Here is a 24,449-nt window from a genome sequence, read left to right on the forward strand (position 1 = left end):
GGTTCATTTTGAGTTAAGAAACCAAAAATTGAGGGTTTTTTTGAGCTCTAAATCCAACTTTTAAGCAACATCCTGACCCCGGGACGTGTCTCCCACCCAAAGAAATCCCTTTTCCCACGGTCCCCTCCGGAGCAGGGGTGGATCCCCTGCTCCTGGCACGGCTGTGCCTGGGATTGTGTCCCTTTTCCAGGCCTATTCCCTGGTGGATCGGGAGGTGGGATACTGCCAGGGCAGCGCCTTCATCGTGGGACTGCTGCTCATGCAGGTCTGGGCAGCTGTGGGGACACCTGGGAGCGGGGCTGGCACTGGGAATGTTCCCTCATCCTCCCCATCCCAGATGGAGCTGATTTGGGGGATCCCACTCAGTCCTGGTGGGTTTAAACCCCCCTGGAATCTCCTGATCCCATCCCACCACCTGAGGGGAACTGGGAACCTCCTCCCTCATCCTTCTCATCCCAGATGGAGCTGATCTGGGGATCCCACTCAGTCCTGGTGGGTTTATAACCCCCTCTGGATGACTCCCAATCCCATCCCACAACCTGAGGGGAACTGGGAACCTCCTCCCTCATCCTCCTCATCCCAGATGATCCCCTTGGGAATTCCACTTGGTCCTGGTGGATTTTAACCCCCCCTTGAATCTCCTGATCCCATCCCACCACCCAACGGCCACTGGGAATGTTCCCTCATTCTCCCCATCCCAAATGGAGCTGATTTGGGGTTCCCACTTAGTCCTAGTGGGTTTAAACCCCCCTGGAATCTCCCAATCCCATCCCACCACCCAATGGGAACTGGGAATGTTCTCCCTCATCGTCCTCATCCCAAATGGAGTTCTTTGGGGGTTCCCACTTAATCCTGGTGGGTTTAACCCCAATCCCCTCCCACCACCCGAGGGGAACTGAGAACTTCCTCCCTCATCCTCCTCATTCCAAATGAAGCCCTTTGAGGATCCCACTTAGTCCTGATGGGTTTAAACCCCCCTGGAATGTCCTGATCCCATCCCACCACCCAACGGCCCCTGGGAATGTTCCCGCATCCCAGATGGAGCCTCTTGGGGATCCCACTTAGTCCTGGTGGGTTTAAACCCCCCTGGAATCTCCCAATCCCATCCCACCACCCTAGGGGAACTGGGAATGTTCTCCCTCATCCTCCCCATCCCAAATGGAGCTCTTTGGGGTTCCCACTTAGTCCTGATGGGTTTAACCCCCAATCCTCCCACCACCCCTAGGGAACTGGGAATGTTCTCCTCATCCTCCCATCCCAAATGGAGCTCTTTGGGGGTTCCCCCTTAGTCCTGGTGGGTTTAACCCCAATCCCCTCCCACCACCCTAGGGGAACTGGGAATGTTCTCCCTCATCCTCCCCATCCCAAATGGAGCTCTTTGGGGGTTCCCCCTTAGTCCTGGTGGGTTTAACCCCAATCCCCTCCCACCACCCGAGGGGAACTGGGAACCTCCTCCCCCATTAACCCATTTTGGGGGGGGTTCCCCCTCGGCCCTGCTGGGTTCAGCCCCCCCGTGGGCAGCTCCCAGAGCCCCCCAGGGGCCGTGGTGTCCGTGGGGAGGTGGCAGGGACGTGTGGCCCCGCAGATGCCCGAGGAGGAGGCGTTCTGCGTCTTCGTGCGCCTCATGCAGGAGTACCGGCTGCGCGAGCTCTTCAAGCCCAGCATGGCCCAGCTGGGGCTCTGCATCTACCAGTTCGAGTTCCTGCTCCAGGTGGGCACCCCCAGCCCTGGGGGAGGGGGGCTGGGGCGGGGAGAGGGGTGGGGAGAGGGGCAGGGCCGTGGGATGCTCCGGGTGGGGCCCGGGGGGTCTCGGAGATGATCTGAGGAACCTCCGAGGGGGGACGGAGGTGACACCCCCAAGGATGGCCGGGAGATGCCTGGGGGGATTCCCTGAGACCCCCCCAAAGGGACCATCCACGAGACCCCCAGGGCTCCATGGGGTGCTCCAGGGGCCATCCATAGCCTGGGTATGATCCATGAAACCCCCAAGGGACCATCCCTGAGACCCCAAGGGGACCATCCCTGAGACCCCCAAGGGACCATCCCTGAAACAGTTCAGGGACACCCCAGGACCATCCCTGAAACCCCCAAGGGACCATCCCTGAGACCCCAAAGGGACCATCCCTGAGAACCCCAAAGGGACCATCCCTGAGACCCCAAAAAGGACCAACCCTGAGACCTCCTGGGCCCCTCAAAGCCCCCCAGCCCCCAGACAGCCCCAAACCCCCCGGTCCCTGATTGCTGTCGGTGCCGCCGCAGGAGCAGCTGCCGGAGCTGAACGTGCACTTCCGCTCGCAGAGCTTCCTCACCTCCATGTACGCCTCGTCCTGGTTCCTCACCCTCTTCCTCACCACCTTCCCCCTGCCCGTGGCCACGCGCGTCTTCGACATCTTCATGTACGAGGTAACCGGCACGGAACCGGGCACACAACCGGACACAAAAACCGGACACAAAACACAACCCCCAAAACCGGCCCCAAAAACCGGACACAAAAACCGGACACAAAATCCGGACACAAAAAACAACCCCCAAAACCAGCCCCAAAAACCGACACCAAGAACCAGACACAGAACTGGCCCAAAAACCAGCACCAAAAACCAACCCCAAGAACCGGACACAGAACTGGCCCCAAAACGGGCCCCCAAAAACTGGACACAGAACCGGGCACGAAACTGGCCCCAAAAACTGGACGCAGAACCGGACACAAAAACAGACACAGAACTGGCCCCGAAACACAGCTCCCAAAACCAGACACAGAACTGGACACAAAAAACGAACCCCAAACCAGCCCCCCAAAACCAGCCCCAAAAACCAGCCCCGAAAACCAGCCCCAAAAACCAGCCCCAAAAACCAGCCCCCAAACCAACCCTAAAAACCAACCCCCAAACCAGCCCGAAAACCAGCCCCAAAAAACAGCCCTGAAAACCAACCCCCAAACTGGCCCCCAAACCAGCCCCAAATAACAGCCCCAAAACTGGACCCAAAAACCAGCCCCCAAACTGTACCCCAAACCAGCCCCCGAAGATCGTGCTCCAAATGGGGCTCGAAATCCACAGTATGTAAGCCAGCTGCCAAAGACTGGAGATCGTGTTCATGTGGGGCTGGGAAATAATCCCAAATCCCACAGTGTGTTTGTTTGGGGTTGCAGGGATTGGAGATCGTGTTCCGTGTGGGGCTGGGCAATAATCCCAAATCCCACAGTGTGTTTGGGGTTGCAGGGATTGGAGATCGTGTTCCATGTGGGGCTGGGAAATCCCACAGTGTGTTTGGGGTTGCAGGGATTGGAGATCGTGTTCCGTGTGGGGCTGGGAAATGGAAATCCCACAGTGTGTTTGTTTGGGGTTGCAGGGATTGGAGATCGTGTTCCATGTGGGGCTGGGAAATCCCACAGTGTGTTTGGGGTTGCAGGGATTGGAGATCGTGTTCCGTGTGGGGCTGGGAAATAATCCCAAATCCCACAGTGTGTTTGTTTGGGGTTGCAGGGATTGGAGATCGTGTTCCGTGTGGGGCTGGGAAATAATCCCAAATCCCACAGTGTGTTTGTTTGGGGTTGCAGGGGCTGGAGATCGTGTTCCGTGTGGGGCTGGGCAATAATCCCAAATCCCACAGTGTGTTTGGGGTTGCAGGGATTGGAGATCGTGTTCCGTGTGGGGCTGGGAAATAATCCCAAATCCCACAGTGTGTTTGGGGTTGCAGGGATTGGAGATCGTGTTCATGTGGGGCTGGGAAATAATCCCAAATCCCACAGTGTGTGTGTTTGGGGTTGCAGGGATTGGAGATCGTGTTCCGTGTGGGGCTGGCGCTGCTGCAGCTCAACCAGGCCGAGCTGGTCCAGCTGGACATGGAGGGAATGTCCCAGGTACCGGGGGGGCTCCGGGGTGGGGACCAGGGGGAGCAGATTTGGGGTGGTGGGACCAGTGGGAGCAGTTTTGGGGTGGTGGGAGCAGTTTTGGGATGGTGGGACCACTGGGAGCAGTTTTGGGGTGGGTTTGACCATGGGGAGCAGTTTTCGGGGTGGGTTGGAACCAGGGGGAGCAGTTTTGAGGTGGGGGAGCTAGGGAGCAGTTTGGGGTGGGTTTGACCAGGGGGAGCAGATTTGGGATGGTGGGACCAGGGGGAGCAGTTTTGGGGTGGGTTTGACCAGGGGGAGCAGTTTTGGGATGATGGGGCCAGGGGGAGCAGTTTTGGGGTGGGTTGGACCAGTGGGAGTGGTTTTGGGGTGGTGGGGCCAGGGGGAGCGGTTTTGGGGTGGATTTATCCACTGGGAGCAGTTTTGGGGTGAGGGGGACCAATGGGAGCAGTTTTGGGGTGGATTTATCCACTGGGAGCAGTTTTGGGGTGGGTGGGACCAGTGGGTGGGTTTAGGGGCTGATTTAGTCAATGGGACGTGGTTTGAGGTGGATTTGTCCAAAGGGTCGTGTTTTAGGGCAGTTTTGGGGCAGAATTGGGCACCAGGACTTTACATTTGTCCAACAGGACGTGCTTTGGGGCAGATTTTGCCCATTTTGAAGTGGGTTTAGGATGGTTTTCCCCCATTTTGGGGTGGTTTTCCCCATTTTGGGGTGGTTTTGGGGTGCCCTGGGGTGTTTTTGGGGTGGTTTTGGGGTGCTCTGGGGCAGTCCCAGGCATGGCTGCCCCCACTGCTCACCTGCAGTACTTCCAGAAGGTGATCCTGCACCAGTTCTCCCATTGTTGGGGTGTTTTTGGGGTGCTCTGGGATGTTTTTGGAGTGTTTTTGGGGTGCTCTGGGGTGGTTTGGGGTGCTCTGGGTTGGTTTGGGGTGCCCTGGGGCAGTCCCTGCCACTCCCCTGCAGTACTTCCAGAAGGTGATCCCGTTGTTGGGGTGCTCTGGGGTGTTTTTGGGGTACTCGGGGGTGTTTTGGGGGTGTTCTTGGGGTGCTCTGGGGTGTTTTTGGGGTTTGGGGTGCTCTGGGGCAGTCCCTGCCGTGGCTGCCCCCACTGCTCCCCCGCAGTACTTCCAGAAGGTGATCCCGCACCAGTTCTCCCATTGTTGGGGTGGTTTGGTGTGGGTATCCCTGTTGTTGGGGTGTTTTTGGGGTGCTCTGGGGCAGTCCCTGCCACTCCTGCAGTACTTCCAGAAGGTGATCCCGTTGTTGGGGTGCTCTGGGGTGTTGTTGGGGTGCTCTGGGGTGTTTTTGGGGTGTTCTGGGCTGTTTTTGGGGTGCTCCGGGTTGGTTTGGGGTGCCCTGGGGCAGTCCCTGCCGCTCCTGCAGTACTTCCAGAAGGTGATCCCGTTGTTGGGGTGCTCTGGGGTGTTTTTGGGGTGCTCTGGGGTGTTTTTGGGGTGGTTTGGGGTGCTCTGGGGTGTTTCTGGGTTGCTCTGGGGTGTTTTGGGGGTGCCCTGGGGTGTTTTTGGGGTGCCCTGGGATGTTTTTGGGGTGGTTTGGGGTGTTTTTTGGGTGCCCTGGGGTGCTCTGGGGTGCCCTGGGGCAGTCCCTGCCGCTCCCGCAGTACTTCCAGAAGGTGATCCCGCACCAGTTCTCCGTTGTTGGGGTGCTCTGGTTTGGGGAGGTTTGGGGTGTTTTTGGGGTGCCCTGGGGCAGTCCCTGCCGCTCCCGCAGTACTTCCAGAAGGTGATCCCATTGTTGGGGTGCTCTGGGGTGGTTTGGGGTGCTCTGGGGTGTTTTTGGGTTGGTTTGGGGTGCTCTGGGCTGTTTTTGGGGTGCCCTGGGCTGTTTTTGGGGTGTTTTTGGGGTGCCCTGGGGCAGTCCCTGCCGCTCCCGCAGTACTTCCAGAAGGTGATCCCGCACCAGTTCTCCTGTTGTTGGGGTGCTCTGGGGCGTTTTTGGGGTGGTTTGGGGTGTTTTGGGTGCCCTGGGCAGTCCGCTCCCGCAGTACTTCCAGAAGGTGATCCCGTTGTTGGGGTGTTTTTGGGGTGGTTTGGGGTGCTCTGGGTTGGTTTGGGGTGCCCTGGGGCAGTCCCTGCCGCTCCCACAGTACTTCCAGAAGGTGATCCCGCACCAGTTCGACGCGTGTCCCGACAAGCTGATCCTGCGGGCGTGCCAGGTGAAGGTGAACCCGCGCAGGATGAAGAGGTGAGTGGGGGTCCCGCGGGGGGCTCAGCCCCCGGCCCAGGCCCCACGTGCGCTCTGCCCCCAGGCTGGAGAAGGAGTACGCCGCCCTCAAGAGCAAGGAGATGGAGGAGCAGGTCGAGATCAAGGTGGGGCAGCCGGGGACGCTGCGGGGCTCCCGGGGCCACCCAACCCATCCCTGGGGCCACCAAAACCACCCCTGGGGCCACCACAGCCACCACAGGGGCACCTCGAGCCATCCCAGGACCACCACAGCCATCCCAGGGGCACCCAACCCATCCCTGGGGCCACCATGGCCACCACAGGGGCACCCAACCCACCCCTGGGGCCACCAAAACCACCCCTGGGGCCACCACAGCCACCACAGGGGCACCCAGCCCATCCCTGGGGCCACCCAACCCATCCCTGGGGCCACCACGGCCACCACAGGGGCACCCAACCCACCCCTGGGGCCACCACGGCCACCACAGGCGCACCCAACCCACCCCTGGGGCCACCAAAGGGGCCCTGGAGGCACCTTGAGCCTCCCCAGGGTCACCTTGATCCGTCCCAGGGCCACCAAAGCCATCCCTGGGGCCACCAAAACCACCCTGGAGCCACTTTGAGCCCCCCCCCAGGGTCCCCTGCCCCATTCCCGGGAATAATTCCCAGCTTTTCCCCCCCAGCGGCTCCGAACCGAGAACCGGCTCCTGAAACAGCGGATTGAGACCCTGGAGAAGGTGAACCCGGGGGGGACCCCAAAAACACTCCTGAAAATCCCGAGGGGACCCCAAAAACACCCCAAGGGATCCCAAAACATCCCTGAAAATCCCTAGGGGACCCCAAAAACACCCCAAGGGACCCCAAAACATCCCTGAAAATCCCTGTGGGACCCTAAAAACACCCCAAGGGACCCCAAAACACCCCTGAAAATCCCAGGGGGACCCCAAAAACACTCCTGAAAATCCCGAGGGGACCCCAAAAACACCCCAAGGGACCCCAAAACATCCCTGAAAATCCCGGGGGGACCCCAAAAACACCCCAAGGGACCCCAAAACACCCTTAAAAATCTCTGTGGGACCCTACAAAACACCCCTGAATGTCCCAAGGGGACCCCAAATACACCCAGGAGGACCCCAAAAACACCCCTAAACATCCCAGGGAGGACCTTAAAAACACCCTGTGGGACACCAGAACACCCCTAAAAATCCTGGGGAGTCTCCAAAAACACCCCAAAATGTCCAGGGGGGACCCCAAAACACCCCTAAACATCCCGGGGGGACCCTGAAAACAACCTCTGGGACCCCCAAATGCCCCTAAGAATCCGGGGGGGGGACCCTAAAAACACCCTGGGGAACCCCAAAAACACCCTGTGAGACCCCAAAAACATCCTGTGAGAACCCAAAAACATCCTGGGAGCCCCCAAAACCACCCTTGGACACCCCAAAATCCCCCCGTTTTGAGGCAAAATCCCCCCAATCTGAGGTAAAATTCCTCCATTTTGGGGCAAAATCCCCCCATTTTCAGGTAAAATCCCCGCATTTTGGGACAAAATCCTCCCATTTTGGAACAAATCCCCCTGTTTTGAGGAAAAAAGTCTCACTGTTTTAAGGCAAAATCCCCACACTTTGGGATAAAATGCCCCTGTTTTGAGGCAAAATGCTCCCGTTTTGGAACAAAAACCCCCGTTTTGAGACAAAATTCCCTGATTTTGAGGTCAAATCCCTCCATTTTAGGATAAAACACTCCCATCGTGGGATAAAATCCCCCCCATTTTGAGGCAAAATCCCCCCATTTTAAGACAAAATCCCCCTGTTTTGGGACAAAACTCCCCCTGTTTTGAGGCAAAATCGTCCCCTTTTGAGGCAAAATCGCCCAGTTTAGGGTCAAAATCACCCGGTTTTTGGCAAAATCTCTCTGTTTTGGGATAAAAGCCCCCAAAATCCCTGGAATTGCCCCTGCCCCGGGGTTGGGAGGCACGGGAAAGTCCGGGGGGCTCCGCTCGAGGCTCCTCCCTCTGCTCCAGGGGGTGAAATAACCCCCTTTTGGGGCAAAATCCCCCTGTTTTGGGACAAAATCCCCCTGATTTGGACAAAACTCCTGTTTTTGGATAAAAGCCCCCAAAATCCCTGGAATTGCCCCTGCCCCGGGGTTGGGAAGCACAGGAAGGTCCGGGGGGCTCCGCTCGGGGCTCCTCCCTCTGCTCCGGGGAGTGAATTAATCCCCTTTTGGGGCAAAATCCCCCTGTTTTGAGGCAAAATCGTCCCCTTTTGAGGCAAAATCGCCCAGTTTAGGGTCAAAATCCCCCGGGTTTTGGCAAAATCTCTCCATTTTGGGACAGAAACCCCCAAAATCCCTGGAATCGCCCCATGCCGGGGTTGGGAGGCGCGGGAAGGTCCCGGGGGATCCGCTCGGGGGGTATGAAATAACCCCCTCTTGGGGCAAAATCCCCCTGTTTTGGGACAAAATCCCCCTGATTTGGGACAAAACTCCCGTTTGTTCATAAAAGCCCCTAAAATCCCTGGAATTGCCCCATCCCGGGGTTGGGAGGCGCGGGAAGGTCCGGGGGCTCCGCTCGGGGCTCCTCCCTCTGCTCCGGAGGGGGGAGTGGGGTGTAAAATAACCCCCTTTTGGGGTAAAATCCCCCTGTTTTGAAGCAAAATCGTCCCCTTTTGAGGCAAAATCTCCCAGTTTAGGGTCAAAATCCCCCGGGTTTTGGCAAAATCTCTCCATTTTGGGATAAAAGCCACCAAAATCCCTGGAATTACCCCTGCCCCGGGGTTGGGAGGCGGGGAAGGTCCCCGGATCTCCGCTCATGGGGTGAAATAACCCCCTCTTGGGGCAAAATCCCCCTGTTTTGGGACAAAATTCCCCTGTTTTGGGACAAAACTCCCGGTTTTGGATAAAAGCCCCCTGGAATCGCCCCATGCTGGGGTTGGGAGGCGCGGGAAGGTCCGGGGGTCTCCGCTCGGGGCTCCTCCCTCTGCTCGGGGCGGCCGAACCCGCGCGGATTTTTGGGGATGAAAGGCCCGAAGGGGCCGATCCCGCGCGGATTTTTGGGGATGAAAGACCCGAAATGTCTGGAAGGGGCCGGTCCCGCGCGGATTTTTGGGATCGAAGCCCCCGAAATGTCTGGAAGGGGCCGGGGGGGGGGCCGGGGAAGGCGCCGGGGCCTCCTCTCGGTCTGGTCTGTGCGTCTGCTCCTCACTCTGTCTGTCCGTCCCTGCTCCAGGAGAGCGCGGCTCTCGCCGACCGCCTCATCCAGGTACGCCGAGCGCTCCCTCGGCCCCTTTCCCTCCCCTTTTCCCCCTTTTCCCGCTTTTTTCCCCCATTTCCGACTCCTCCTCCTCCCCTTTCCCGCCGCTCCCCCCGCGGGAACGGCCCCTGCTCCTGCTTTTCCGGAGGCTCCCGAGCGCCTTTCCCGGGGGATCGGGATTGGGATCGGGATTGGGATCGGGATAGGGGATTGGGATGGGCGGGATTGGGATTGGGGTCGGGGGAGGGGGAAATGGGGGTAAAAGAGCCGTGGTTTGATGAGTTTGGGCAGAATTTGGGGACCTGGGGCGGGGGGGAGGGAAGGGAAGGGGGAGGGGTGGCAGGAGGTGTCCATGGGGAGGGTGGCACCTCCTTGTCCCCAAATGTCACCTCCTGGGGAGTGGGGGGTATCACCTGGGGCTGGTGGCACCTCCTTGTCCCCAAATGTCACCTCCCGAGGGAGTGGGGGGTATCACCTGGAACTTGTCCCCAAATGTCATCTCCCGGGGCAGTGGCACTTCTTTGTCCCCAGTGTCACTCCCACAGCTGGTGGCATCTCTGTGTCCCCAGTGTCACCTCCCATGGGGCTGGTGTCACCTCCCTTAGGTCTGGAGATGTCACCGGGGGCTGGTGGCACGGCTTTGTCCCCTGTGTCACCTCCTGTGGGGTTGGTGTCACCCTCCATGTGTCACCAGCTTGTCCCCACTGTCACCCTCTGTGGTGGCACCCCCTTGTCCCCCCCACTGCCACCACCCCCCAGCCAGGTGGCACCTGTCCCCAGCTGTCCCCAATGTCACCCTGAGCTGGGATGCCACCGAACCAGTGACCCCCTGGCCAGGTGACTCCTGTCCCCAACTGTCCCCAGTGTCACCGTGAGCTGGGATGCCACCGAACCAGTGACCCCCTGGCTGGGTGATGACACCTCACCACTGTCCCCAGTGTCACCCCCTTGTCCCCAACTTCATCGTCTGTGGGACTGGTGGCACCCCCTTGTCCCTCCCACTGCCACCACCCCCTTCCCAGTGTCACCCCAGGTCAAGCTGGCACCGAGTCACCACCCCCTGGCCGGGTGGCTCCTGTCCCCAGCTGTCCCCAGTGTCACCCTGAGCCGGGATGGCACTGCCCCCGTGCCCCCCGGGCGGGTGGCTCCTGTCCCCAGCTGTCCCCAGTGTCACCCTGAGCCGGGATGACCCTGTCCCCGTACCCCCTGGGCGGGTGACCCCTGTCCCCAACCGTGCCCGACTGTCCCCAGCGTCACTGTGTGCCGAGCTGGCACTGCCCCCGGGCGGGTGTCACCTGTCCCCCGCCGTGCCCGACTGTCCCCGCGGTGTCCCCAGTGTCACAGTGAGCTGGGCTGGCGCTGTCCCCGTGCCCCCCGGGCGGGTGGCTCCTGTCCCCAGTGTCACTGTGAGCCGGGATGACCCTGTCCCCGTACCCCCTGGGCGGGTGACCCCTGTCCCCAACCATGCCCGACTGTCCCCGCGGTGTCCCCAGTGTCACCCTGAGCCGGGATGGCACTGCCCCCGTGCCCCCCGGGCGGGTGGCTCCTGTCCCTAGCTGTCCCCAGTGTCACTGTGAGCTGGGCTGGCACTGTCACCCTGCCCCCTGGGCGGGTGTCGCCTGTCCCCAACCGTGCCCGACTGTCCCCACGGTGTCCCCAGTGTTACTGTGTGCCAGGTTGGCCCTGTCCCCGTGCCCCCCGGGCGGGTGTCGCCTGTCCCCCGCCGTGCCCGACTGTCCCCGCGGTGTCCCCAGTGTCACCCTGAGCCGGGCTGGCACTGTCCCCATGCCCCTTGGGCAGGTGTCGCCTGTCCCCAGCCGTGCCAGACTGTCCCCGCGGTGTCCCCAGCTGTCCCCAGTGTCACTGTGAGCTGGGCTGGCGCTGTCCCCATGTCCCCCGGGCGGGTGTCGCCTGTCCCCCGCCGTGCCCGACTGTCCCCGCGGTGTCCCCAGGGCCAGGTGACGCGGGCGCAGGAGGCGGAGGAGAATTACATCATCAAGCGGGAGCTGGCCGTGGTGCGGCAGCGCTGCAGCAGCGCCACCGAGAACCTGCAGCGGGCACAGAGCACGATTCGAGAGCTGCAGGGACAGCAGGTGTGTCACCAATGTCCCCAGAGTGTCACCAGTGTCCCCAGTGTGCTCAAAGTGTCCCCAGAGTGCCCCCAGTGTCCCCTGCAGCAGCGCCACCGAGAACCTGCAGCGGGCTCAGAGCACGATTCGAGAGCTGCAGGGACAGCAGGTGTGTCACCAATGTCCCCAAAGGGTCATCAAAGGTTTCATAGTGCCCCCAGTGTGCTCAAAGTGTCCCCTGCAGGGACAGCAGGTGTGTCCCCAGTGTCCCCGGAATGTCCCCAGGGACCCCAGTGTGCTCGAAGTGTCCCCAGTGTCCCCTGCAGCAGCCCCACCAAGAACCTGCAGAGAGCACAGAGCACAATTTGGGAGCTGCAGGGACAGCAGGTGTGTCACCAATGTCCCCAGAGTGTCCCCAGTGTCCCCTACAGGGACAGCAGGTGTGTCCCCATCTGACACCCCCCCTGCCACACCCGGGATTTGGGTGGTCCCAGTGGGTGTCACCAAGGGGGGGGTGTGACAGGGGAGTGTGACAGATGTGACGGGGAAGTGACAGTTGGTGACCCTGTGTGTCCCCAGGGGAACCCGCGGGTTAGCAAGGAGTTTGTCACTCACCTGCAGACAATGGGGGTGACAAGGGGGGTGTCACAGGGGTAATGTGACAATGAGGGTGTCACAGGGGTGACAATGGGGGTGTCACAGGTGTGTCGGGGTGTCACAGGGTGTGACAGGGCTGATGTGACCCTGTGTGTCTTCAGGGGAACCCACAGTTCAATGAGGAGTTCGTCACCCACCTGCAGACAGGGGTGTGTCACAGGGGTGACAATGGGGGTGTCAGAGGGATGTCAGGGTGGTGTGACAGGGGTGATGTGACCCTGGTGACACTTTCTGTCCCCAGGGGAACCCGCAGTTCAGCGAGTTCATCACCCACCTGCAGACAATGGGGGTGTCACAGGGGTGACAATGGGGGTGTCCCAGGGGTGACAATGGGGGTGTCACAGGGGTGACAATGGGGGTGTCCCAGGGGTGATGTGACCCTGTGTCCCCAGGGGAACCCGCGGTTCAGCGAGGAGTTCGTCACCCACCTGCAGACAATGGGGGTGACACAGGGGTAACGGGGTGTCACAGGGGTGACAGTGGGGGTGTCACGGGTGACAGTGGGGGTGTCACAGGTGTGTCAGGGTGTGACAGGGGTGATGTGACCCTTTCTGTCCCCAGGGGAACCCGCAGTTCAGCGAGGAGTTCGTCACCCACCTGCAGACAATGGGGGTGTCACAGGGGTGACAATGGGGGTGACACAGGGGTGTCAGGGGGTGTCACAGGGGCAGGTGACAGTTGGTGACACTGTGTGTCCCCAGGGGAACCCGCGGTTCAGCGAGGAGTTCGTCACCCACCTGCAGACGGAGCTGGAGCGGTCGCGGCTCCGCGAGAGCGAAACCCTCGGGGCCCTCAAGGAGATGCAGGACAAGGTCCTGGACATGGAGAAGGTGACACGGGGACAGAGGGGACACCGCAGGGAGGGGAGGGGCACGCCCCTCACCTTGGGGGTGGCAGTGTCACACCAGTGGCCTTGGGGACAAGGAGGGTCACACGAGTGGCCCTGGGGACAGGAGGTGTCATGAGTGGCCCTGGGAAGGTCCCCAACTGTGTCTCCATTAATGTCATGGCTGTCCCCTGGCCCTGTTGATGTTCCCTGTCCTCACTGATGTCCCCTGTCCCCACTGATGTCCCCTGTCCTCACTGATGTCCCCTGTCGCCATTGATGTTCTTGTCCCCATTGATGTCCCCTGTCCCCACTGATGTTCTCTGCCTCCATGGCTCTCCCCGCTGATGTCCCTTTCCCCGGGGATGTCCCCAGGGTTGTTCCCTTGTCCCCACTGATGTCCCCTGTCCCCATGGCCATGTCCCCTGTCCCCGTGGCTGTCCCCTGTCCCTGTGGCTGATGTCCCTGTGCCCATGGCTGTCCCTTGTTTCCCCTGATGTCCCCTGTCCCTGCAGAGGAACACGCTGCTGCCGGACGAGGACAACGTGGTGCGGCTGCAGGAGGAGCTGCAGGCGCTGGCCCTGCGCGAGGCCGAGGCCGTGAAGTCCCTCAGCGAGCTCCAGCAGCAGGTCAAGGAGCTCAGTGACACTTGGGGACAGCAAGGGACACCTGGGGACAGCAGGGACATGGGAGGGACACCTGGGGACACCTGGGACATGGGGGAGCTCAGGGACACCTGGGGACAGCAGGGACACCTGGCAGGACAGCAGGGGGACACCTGGGACACGGGTGGGGACCGTGGGGACAGCAGGCAGTGCTGGGTCCCCTCCCAAACACCTGCGTCCCTTGTCCCCACCCCGGGCCCTCCCTCTGGCCGCCGGGGGTACCTGACCAGGGTACCTGACCAGGTGTGCCCAGTGCCTGTCCCAGGTGTGCCCAGTACCTGACCAGGTGTATCCAGGTGTGATCCAGCTGTCCCCAGGTGTCCCAGCTGTTCCCCAGGTGTCCCCAGCTGTCCCCAGCTGTTCCCCAGGTGTGCCCAGTACCTCACCAGGTGTCCCAGTTGTCCCAGCTGTTCCCCAGGTGTCCCCAGGTGTGTCCCTGACCCAGGTGTCCCCGCAGGTGTCCCAGGGCCGGGGACGCTGGAAGGACCCCCCGGGTGACCCCAAGGCCCTGCAGGAGGCCGTGCTGGGGGCGCGGCTGCGCGAGGCGCAGGCACAGGCGGAGCTGAGAGCGCTGCGGCAGCGCGTGCTGGAGCTGGAGACACAGGTACTGGGGAACTGGGAGCACTGGGGGGGACTGGGAGCACTGGGAACAGTGGGGGGGACTGGGGCACTGTGGTAGCACGTGCTGGAGCTGGAGACAAGTACTGGGGGAACTGGGGGGGACTGGGAGCACTGGGGGAGACTGGGAGCACTGGGGGGGGCTGGGGGAGAGGCACAGGCGGAGCTGAGGGTGCTGCAGCAGCGCGTGCTGGAGCTGGAGACACAGGTACTGGGGAACTGGGAGCACTGGGGGGGACTGGGAGCACTGGGACAGGGATTGTGCAGAGCAGGAGGTGACGGGGTGACAGGAGGTGACAGGGAGGGCACAGGAGGTGACAGGCTGTGACATTGCTGTCCCCAGGGTCAGATCCAGAGGACTGTCCTGGGCAGAGCAGAGCAGGCGTGCGCGGGGCTGCGGGAGCAGCTGCGGGCGGGGACTGCACAGTCAGGGGGTGACAGGGGGTGTGACACGGGGGTGCGACAGGCGGTGACAGGGGGTGACAGGGGGTGTGACAGGCTGTGTCACTGCTGTCCCCAGGGTCAGATCTAGTACACGGTGCTGGGCAGGGCGGAGCAGGAGGTGACAGGGAGGTGACAGGGGGTGTGACAGGGAGGGCACAGGGGGTGACGGGCTGTGACATTGCTGTCCCCAGGGTCAGATCCAGAGGACTGTCCTGGGCAGGGCGGAGCAGGCGGTGACAGGGGGTGTGACAGGCTGTGTCACTGCTGTCCCCAGGGTCAGATCCAGAGGACTGTCCTGGGCAGAGCAGAGCAGGCGTGTGCGGGGCTGCGGGAGCAGCTGCGGGCGGCGGCCGCGCAGAGCCAGGGGCTGCAGGCGCAGCTCAGCGAGAGCCACCGCAAACACGCTGAGGCTCAGTGCAAGGTGACACCCAGGGGGGCGGGGACAGGGACAGGGGGGCGGGGAGGGGACACGGACACGGGGGTGGGGACACGGGACGAGGAGGGGGGGACACCGGCAGACCCAGGACAAAGGGGACACAGCTGCCTCACAGCGCCCCAGGGCGGTACAGCGTGTCCTTGGTGACACCGGTGTCCCCAGCGTGTCCCCAGGGTGTCCCCAGGGTGTCCCCAGGCTGTGGGGGGTGTCTCCAGGGTGTCCCCAGGGCAGTGCAGCATATCCTTGGTGACACCAATGTCCCCAGGCTGGGGGGGGTTGTCCCCTTGGGTGACACGGTGTCCATGGGATGTCCCCACGGGTGTCCCTGGAGTGTCCTCTGGGTGTCCCCACACTGTCCCCGTGGGTGACACGGTGTCTGTGGGCTGTCCCTGCTGTCCCCGTGGGTGACCCCGCTGTCCCCACGGGTGACCCGGCTGTCCCCACGGGTGACCCGGCTGTCCCCAGAGCAAGGAGGAGGTGATGGCGGTGCGGCTGCGCGAGGCTGACAGCATGGCTGCCCTGGCCGAGATGAGGCAGCGTGTGGCCGAGCTCGAGATACAGGTGGGGACACGGCACGGGGGGACGGGGGGGACAGGGGGACCCCAAGGAGGGGGCCACGAGGGTACAGTAGGAGGGGACACTGAGACCCAAGGCAGGGGACATGGGGTCACAATGGCAGGGGACACTGGGGGGACACTGGGACCCCAGAGGAGAGGACACTGGGGCCATATGGGGGGGACACTGGGACCATAGAGGGGGGACACTGGGACCGTATGGGAGGGACATTGGGACCATATGGGGGGGACCCTGGGAGCCCAAAGGAGGGGACACTGGAACCATGGGGGAGGGGCCATGGGGGACCCAAAAGGAGAGGTCTTGGAGGACCCAAGAAGGGGGACATGGGGAACCCCATGGAGACAGGGGAGTGGCAGGGGGTACCAGGGGGAGTTCAGGGGCTTGGGGGGGGCCACAGTGCCCCCCATTCTCCCCAGAGGGAGGAGGGGCAGATCCAGGAGGAGGTTGGGAGTTCAGGGAGGGTTTGGGGGGGCTGCATTGACCCCCATTTCCCCCCCCCACAGAGAGAGGAGGGGCGGATCCAGGGCCAGCTGAACCACTCGGACGCCGCCCAGTACATCCAACAGCTCCGGGACCACATCGACGAGCTCAAGGCTGAGGTGGGGACACCCCCGGGCTGGGGGGACACCTGGGGGGCACCCATGGGGCTGGGGACACCTCTGGGCAGGGATGGGGACACCCCTGGGGCTGGGGGGACACCTGGGGGACACCCACGGGTTGGGGACACCCCTGGGCAGGGATGGGGACACCCCCGGGGCTGGGGACACCCCTGGGCAGGGATGGGGACACCCCCGGGCTGGGGGGACACCTGGGTGGGATCCCCGGGCTGGGAGACACCGGGGGGACACCCACGGAGGGTGGGGGGACCCCTGGGTGGCATCCACAGGTTGGGAACACCCACAGGTGGGACCCCCGGGGACTGGGGTACCCCCGGGGGGCACCCAGGGGTACTGGGGGGACAGGGGCTGAGGGACCCCAGTGGTGACACCGCTGTCCCCAGGGGGGCTGGGGGGGACAGGGGGCAGGGGACTCCAGTGGGGACACCGCTGTCCCCAGGGGTGCTGGGGGACACCCAGAGTGAGGGACCCCCCTCGGGGGTGACCCCGCCCTGCCCAGGGTGTGTCCCCGCTGTCCCCAAGGCCGGGGCACCCCGGGGACAGTCCCTGGGTAGCCCCTGGTGCTGGCACTGCCACCACTGGTGACGTGTCCTGGGTGCCACTGGCCGTGTCCCCACGGGGTCACGTGGCCCGGGGACAGCTGGTGACAGTGTCCCCCTCTGCTCCCTCCTCCCCTTCTCTGCTGGCCCTTGTCCCCTCCTGTCCCTTGTCCCCTCCTGTCCCTTGTCCTTTTCCTCATCCCCTCTCCCCTCTCTCTTGTCCCTCTCCCTGTCCTTCTTCCTGTCCCTGTCCCCATTCCTGTCCCTTGTCCTGTGTTCCTGTCCCCTGTCCCTGTTCCTTATCCCTTGTCCCTGTCCCTGTTCCTGTCCCTGTTCCTTATCCCATGTCCCTTGTCCCTGTCCCCATCCCTGTCCCCATCCCCATCCCCGCAGATCCGGCTGCTGCGGGGCCCGCTGTCCTTCGGGGGGGTGGCCCTGGGGACCCGCCTGGGGGACGAGGACTCACTGGGCTCGTCGGACGAGGAGCTGCCCCCCTTCAGCCTCCCCCCGGGGGACATGGGGGACATGGGGGACATCGGGGACAGCAGCGACAGCGAGGCCGAGGGGGGAAACCCCGAGCCCTGACCTGGGGACATGGGGGATATGGGGGACAGCAGTGACAGTGACACCGAGGGGGCATCCCCTTAACCCTGGGGACTTGGGGGACATGGGGGACATCGGGGACAGCAGCGACAGCGAGGCCGAGGGGGGAAACCCCGAGCCCTGACCTGGGGACATCGGGGACATGGGGGACACTGGGGACATTGGGGACATGGGGGACAGCAGTGACAGTGACACCGAGGGGGCATCCCCAGAGCCCTGAGCCCTGGGACATTGGGGACATCATTGGGGACATCAAGGACAGGGAGACATGGGGACATGGGGGACAGTGAGACTGAGGGGGCACCCGCAGAGCCCTGACCTGGGGACACTGGGGACATCGCTGGGGACATCATTGGGGACATCATTGGGGACATGTGGACAGTGAGACCGAGGGGGCATTGACAGAACCCTGACCTTTGGGGACATGGGGACATTGGGGACAGTGAGACTGAGGGGGCATTGACAGAACCCTGACTTTTTGGGACATTGGGGACAGCCCAAGGGGGCACACGGGGACATGGGGGCACCTGCCAGCCCTGTGGGTGTCCCCAGTCCATGGGGGGACACTGAGGACACCCAGGGGACATCCGGGGGACACTGAGGACACCCACAGCACCCAGGGGACATCCAGGGGACACTAAGGACACCCAGGGGACATTAAGGGACACCCACAGCACCCAGGGGACATCCAGGGACACCCCAACTCCCCGGGGCACCTTGGGGACACCGAGGGACACTCGTGGGACCCAGGGGTCACCCAAAGGACACGAAGGGACAGCCATGGCACCCAGGGGACACCGAGGGGCACCCACAGCACCCAAGGGACTCCTGTGGCATCTGAGGGGACACCAAAGGGACACCCAGGGGACAGTGGCACTCTGGGGACACCAGGGGAACTTGGGGGACACCCAAAGGACACCCAGGGGACAGTGGAACACACCCAAAGGACACCCAGGACACTAAGGGACACCAAGGGACATTGAGGGACACCCAAAGGACACCAAGGGACACCCAAAGGACACTAAGGGACAACCAGGGGACACTCCAGGTGGCACCTTGGGGACACCGGGAGACTCCAAGGGCCACCCTGGGACATGCAGAGGACACCCACAACACCTGGGGGCTCGGGGACACCGGGGGACACCCAAAGGACCCCCCAGGGGACACTGAGGGACATTGAGGGACACCTAAAGGACACCCAAAGGACATTGAGGGACACCCAAAGGACACCCCAGGGGACACTGAGGGCCTGATCCTGCACACGGAGGGATCCCAGGACACCTCTGGATCCCAGAGGGACACGATCCGGGATGGGGACACAGCCCAGGACACGGATCCAGGACATGGATGGATCCTGGACATGGATCCCAGACATGGATGGATCCTGGATACGGATGGATCTGGGACACGGATGGATCATGGACATGAATCCTGGACACGGATGGATCCTGGACACGGACACAGCCCAGGACATGGATGGATCCTGGACACGGAGCCCCCCCGGATTCAGGGGGACCCCCAAGGACATGGCTGGACTCTGGATCCCCCTGAACCCCCTGGATGGATCCTGGATCCCCCTGAACTCCCTGGATGGACCCTGGATCCCCCAGATGGATCCTGGATCCCCCTGAACTCCCTGGATGGATCCTGGACCCCCTGAACTCCCTGGATGGACCCTGGATCCTCCTGAACCTCCTGGATGGATCCTGGACACGGGAGGGGATCCTGGATCCTTCCCAATCCCCCCTCAGCTGGATCTTGGATCCCCCTGAACTTCCCTCGTGGATCCTGAATCCTGAACCCCCCCGGATGGATCCAAAATCCCGGATCCCCCTGGATGGATCCCAGACACGGGGGGGCAATCCTGGATCCCCCTGAACCCCCTGGATGGATCCTGGATCCCTGGGATGGATCCTGGCTCCCCCAGATGGATTCCAGATCCCCGGGATGGATCCCGGGCTCGGGGGCTCCGACACGGCCGTTCCGAGGACATTTTGGGGGGAGGGGTCACGGCCCCTCCCCCCCCCTCGCTGTACAGAGAAATACAGGACCCAAAACCTCGGGAATTTGCCCCAAAACCGTCTCTTGGGACCCCAAGCCCCCAGGAATTCCTCCCAAATCCCTGGGAGTGACCCAACCCCCCCCTGGAATTCACCCCCAAACCGCCTGCTGGGCTCCCAAACGTCCGGAATTCACCCGGGAAGCAACTCCAGGGACCCCAAAAATGCCAAGTCTGCCCCAAAATTCCTTCCTGGAGCCCCCTAGTCCCTGAGATTGGCCCCAAAACCTCTGGAATTCACCACAAAAACATCTGCTGGGACCCCAAAACCTCTCCAATTCACCCCAAAGTAACCTGGAACCCCCAAATCCCTGAGTTTGGCCCCAAAAACAGCTGTTGGGACCCCAAAACCCCTCCAATTCACCCCAAAATACCTTCCTGGAGCCCCCAAATCCCCGAGTGTGGCCCCAAAAACTTGAATTTCGCCCCAAAAACTTGAATTTTACCCCAAAAACATCAGCTGAGGCCCCAAAATCCCTGAGATTCAGCCCCCCAAATTATTCCAAGATCCCTCCCCCCAAATCCCCGAGATTGGCCCCAAAAAACTCGAATTTCACCCCAAAACAGCCCCCCCTCCCCCCCCCAGTAAGCACAGGGGGCTCAGCAGCGCCTTTATTTGGGACCCCCGGGAATTGGGGAGGGTCCCCAAAATTGGGGGGTCTTCGGGGGGTCCTTTGGGATTTGAGGGGCTCCCAGTTCAGGGAGGGGTCCCAACTGGAGGCAGCTTTGGGTCGGGGGTCCTGAGCTGGGGGGGGCAGAGAGAGGCTGGACCCCCCCCAGTGCTCCCAGTTACCCCCCCAGTGCTCCCAGTTATCTCCCGGTGCTCCCAGTTACCCCATCCCACCCCCAGTGCTACCATTTACCCCCACTGCTCCTCCATTACCCCCAGTGCTTCCAGTTATCCCCCAGTGCTCCCAGTTACACCCCTGTGCTCCCAGTTATCCCCAGTGCTCCCAGTACTCCCTTTCTAGTGCTCCCAGTGTCCCACAGTATGACCAGTCACTCCTCCAGCACTCCCAGTATCCCCAGTTTCCCCCCCCAGCACTCCCAGTTCCCCCCAGTATCCCCAGTCTCGTACCTGGCTCCTCCGGCGTGGGGGCGGGGCCAGGTCCGGGGGGTTCGGGGCCGGGGGCGGCTGCGAGGGGAGGGGCGTCAGAATTTTGGGGGGAAGTGGGGAGGGGGTCAGGTGGGTTTGGGGAGGCCCGGGCGGGTTAAAGGGGGGGTTGGGGGTCCTGAAAGGCTGGGGGTCTCACGGGGGGTCCAGGGGCGTTTGGGGGTCCTGGGTGGGTTCAGGTGGATTTGGGGGGTTAAAGGGGGTTTAGGGGTCCGGGGGATTCAGGTGGATCTGGGGGTCCCGGGGAGGGGATTAAAGGGGGAGTTTGGGGGTCGTGGGGGGAATTAGGGTGGAATTAGGGGTCCCAGGGGAGGTTAAGGAGGATTTGGGGGTATTTTTGGGGGAGTCTCACCTGTGCGGCCGTGCACGAGCCAAAGCCCCCGGGGAGGGTTAAGGAGGATTTGGGGGTATTTGGGTTTATTTTGGGGGTCTCACCTGTGCGGCCGTGCACGAGCCAAAGCCCGGGGTCAGGGAGGATTTGGGGGTATTTGGGAGTTATTGGGGGGTCTCACCTGTGCGGCCGTGCACGAGCCAAAGCCCCCTGCCAGCGCCGCCCCCACCACGAAGGCCCCGAAGGACACGCGGCCACGACCCTAGGGGGCACTGAGGGCTGGGTGGGGGCACGGTCAGACTCCCCAAAACCTCCGAGACCCCCTAAAACCTCCTGAGACCCCCCAAAATCCCTGAGACCCTCCCAAATCCCTGAGACCCCCCACACCGCGGAGACCCCCAAAATCCCTGAGACCCCCCAAAACCTCCGAGACCCGCCCCAAAACCTCTGAGACCCTCCCAAATCCCTGAGACCCCCCAAAATCCCCGAGAGTCCCTCCAAAATCCCCGAGACCCCCAAAACCTCCGAGACCCCCGAGGGACCTGATGTCCGGACTCCCCGAACCTTCCCCAGGAGTGTCCAGGAACCCCAAACCCCTTGGGACCCCCGGGGACCCTGGGAACGGAGACACCCCTCCCCAAAAAATTGAAGACCCCAGGGAGACCCCGCTGTCCACGACCCCCAAACCTCCCCTCATGGGGACCCCGGGAGACGGACAGGGGTCTGGAACCCCCAGACCCCCAAACCTCGGCCCCAGGGTGTTCCCAGGGGTCCGGGACCCCTCAGCCTCCCCAAACCTCCCCCTCGAGGGACCCCCGTGCCCGGGACCTCCCCGACCCCCCAGAAGGAGAACAAGCGGTCCGAGACCTCCTGACCCCCAAACTCCCCCTCCCTGGGGGTCCTGTCACCACCCGCGGGGGCGGGGGTCGCTGCCGGGGGTCGAGGGCGGCGCAGGACGGGGGGAGCGGCGGGAACGGCGGGGGCGCCCTGAGGGGGCCCCGGGGGCTCCTGTGGGGAGGGGCGGTTATTTGAGGGGGAGTCCCTGTCCGGACTTTGGGGGTCGCGGAGGGGCCGTTTTGGGGCTTCCGGGGGTCTGCAGGTGGGGGGTGGGGACACATCAGGGGTCCTGAGAGGGGGTCCTGGATCTCGATCAGGGGTCCCCGAGTTGGGGGTCCTGAGGGGTCCCAGGGCTGGGGGAGCCTCGGAGTTTAGAGGGGATTCGGGGTGTCCTGGGGTTTGGGGGAGCGCCGTTGGGGGAAGGGGAATGTCCTGCTCAGGGGTCTCTGTGGTGGGGGGTTCCCGGGTGGTCTCGAGGGGGGACGGAGGGGGCTCAGTCAGCGGGGCTCGGGTTTGGGGGCCCTGGAGGGGTCCCATTCACGGGGCCGGGGGTGGGGGGCTCGTGTAGGGGGTCCGGGGGTCCCATGAGGGGGTCCCGGAGGAGGGGTGGTCCCCGGGAGAGTCGCGTTTGGGGTGTCCCAGTCCGGGGTCCTGGTCAGGGGTCCGGGGGTCTCAGGGGTGTCTCTGTCCGGGGTCCCGGTCAGGGGATCCGGGGGTCTCAGGGGTGTCCCAGTCCGGGGGTCCCGGTCAGGGGTCCGGGGGTCTCCAGGGGTCCAGGGGGTCTCAGGGGTGTCCCAGTCCGGGGGTCCTGGCTAGGGGGTCCGGGGGTCTCAGGGGTCCTGTACCAGGCCTGGGGTCCCGGGGTCCCAGTGTCACCACCATGGGGCGGGTCACGGTGCGGAGCGCGCGCCCGGGGCGGGGCCGGGGGGCGGGGCCTGAGCCGGAGGCTCCGCCCCCCCGGCGGGAACAGCGCTCGGGCCGGCACTGAACGGGAGGGGGAGCGTTAATTAAGGGGGAGCGTTAATTGCGAGGGTGATCCCACTCGCTTCCAGTGCCCCCTGCACTGGGACCAGTTCCGCCCCCGCTCCCCGGTCCGGTGTCCCCTGTTCCCGGTGTGTGTTCCCTATTCCCGGTGTGTGTCCCCCATTCCCAGTGTGTGTCCCTATTCCCGGTGTGTGTCCCTATTCCCGGTGTGTGTCCCTTATTCCCGGTGCGTGTTCCCAACGTGCCTCCCCCCGCCTTCCCGGTGTCCCCCCATTCCCACCATTCCCTCTTCCCTGAGAACCCCTCCTCGATCTCCCTCCCCGTGCCCCCCATTCCCGATGTCTCCCATTCCCGATATCCCCCAATCCCGGTGTCTCCCATTCCCAGCACCCCACGTGGGGAGCCCGTCCCGGGGATCCCTGTTCCCCCCCATTCCCATTCCCAGCCCCCCCGCTACCTGCGGGAGCCCGTCCCAGGGATCCCGGAGCCCCCCCCGTACCTGCGGGAGCCCGTCCCGGGGGTCGCGGGGGTCCCGGGGGTCGCGGGGGTTCCTGGGGTCGCGGTGTCCCCCCCCGGCGCGGCAGAGGCGCAGTCGGCAGTGCAGGAACTGCAGCGGCTCCGGGAAGCGCGGGGGGAGCAGGAACGAGAGCAGGAGCCTCCGCCGCGGCCCTCAGGGCCTCCAGGCCCCCCCGCGCCCCGCAGCCCCCGCAGCACCACGAGCCCCGGGGGCCTGCGGGGGCCCGGCCACGAGCGGGGGACACAAAACAGCGGCGGAGCGAGAAACCCAGCCCGGGGGGCGCGGGACAGGGACACCTGGGGGGGACACGGGGGTCACAGGGACACCTGGGGGGTCAAGGGACAGGGACACCTGGGGGACACAGGGGGTCACAGGGGGTCACAGGGACAGGGACACCGGGGGACACGGGGCGTCACAGGGACAGGGACACCTGCGGGGGGACACGGGGGGTCACGGGGGTCACAGGGACACCTGGGGGGACACGGGGGACACAGGGACAGCTGGGGGGTCACAGGGACACCTGGGGGGGACACGGGGGTCACAGGGGGTCACAGGGACACCTGCGGGGGGACACGGGGGGTCACGGGGGTCACAGGACACCTGCGGGGGACACGGTGGGGTCACAGGGACACCTGGGGGTCACAGGGACAGGGACACCTGGGGGGACACAGGGGGGTCACAGGGGGTCACAGGGACACCTGCGGGGGGACACGGGGGTCACAGGGGGGTCACAGGGACACCTGGGGGGGGGACACGGGGGTCACAGGGACACCTGGGGGTCACAGGGACAGGGACACCTGGGGGGACACGGGGGAGTCACAGGGACACCTGGGGGTCACAGGGACAGGGACACCTGGGGGGGGACACGGGGGTCACAGGGACACCTGGGGGGTCACGGGACAGGGACACCTGGGGGGGACACGGGGGTCACAGGGACAGCTGGGGGGTCACAGGGACAGGGACACCTGCGGGGGACACGGGGGTCACCGGGCACCTGGGGACACGGGGGGATTCACCGGGGGGTCACTGGGACAGGGACACCTGGGGGGTCAGGAGGGGAACAGGGCGGTCACCGGGGACATCGAGGGGAGGGAACCGGGGGTGGCACAGGGGGTCACTGGGGATGGCAGACCGGGGGCCACTGACGTCACCAGGGGGTCACCATGGGGGGAACTCCGTTTCTCCCTGTTCCCCCACCTGCAGAAAGACCGTCCCCTCCCGCGCCCCCACCTGAACGAAGCCCCTCCCCGTCCCGTGTCCTCCCCCCGT

At 63.6% G+C, this 24,449-nt stretch overlaps 1 protein-coding gene across 1 annotated transcript; it reads left to right on the forward strand.

Annotated features, from left to right (window-relative positions):
• Positions 1-76: 76 nt before the first annotated feature.
• On the forward strand, positions 77-17,350 carry LOC126644205 (EVI5-like protein; the record flags this gene model as incomplete). The annotated part of the gene is made up of 16 exons (XM_050323267.1): positions 77-265; positions 1,586-1,711; positions 2,260-2,403; positions 3,770-3,859; positions 5,959-6,056; positions 6,121-6,181; positions 6,719-6,772; positions 9,265-9,297; positions 11,241-11,381; positions 12,716-12,844; positions 13,356-13,492; positions 13,959-14,109; positions 14,842-14,988; positions 15,469-15,564; positions 16,083-16,178; positions 17,129-17,350. Coding segments are annotated over 16 exons (1,884 nt in total), but the record flags the coding sequence as incomplete, so codon positions are not given.
• Between the last annotated feature and the right edge of the window lie 7,099 nt (positions 17,351-24,449).

Source organism: Myiozetetes cayanensis, unplaced genomic scaffold (assembly GCF_022539395.1).
Source record: "Myiozetetes cayanensis isolate MyiCay16 unplaced genomic scaffold, myiCay2020 scf291, whole genome shotgun sequence".
Lineage (NCBI taxonomy): Eukaryota > Metazoa > Chordata > Aves > Passeriformes > Tyrannidae > Myiozetetes > Myiozetetes cayanensis.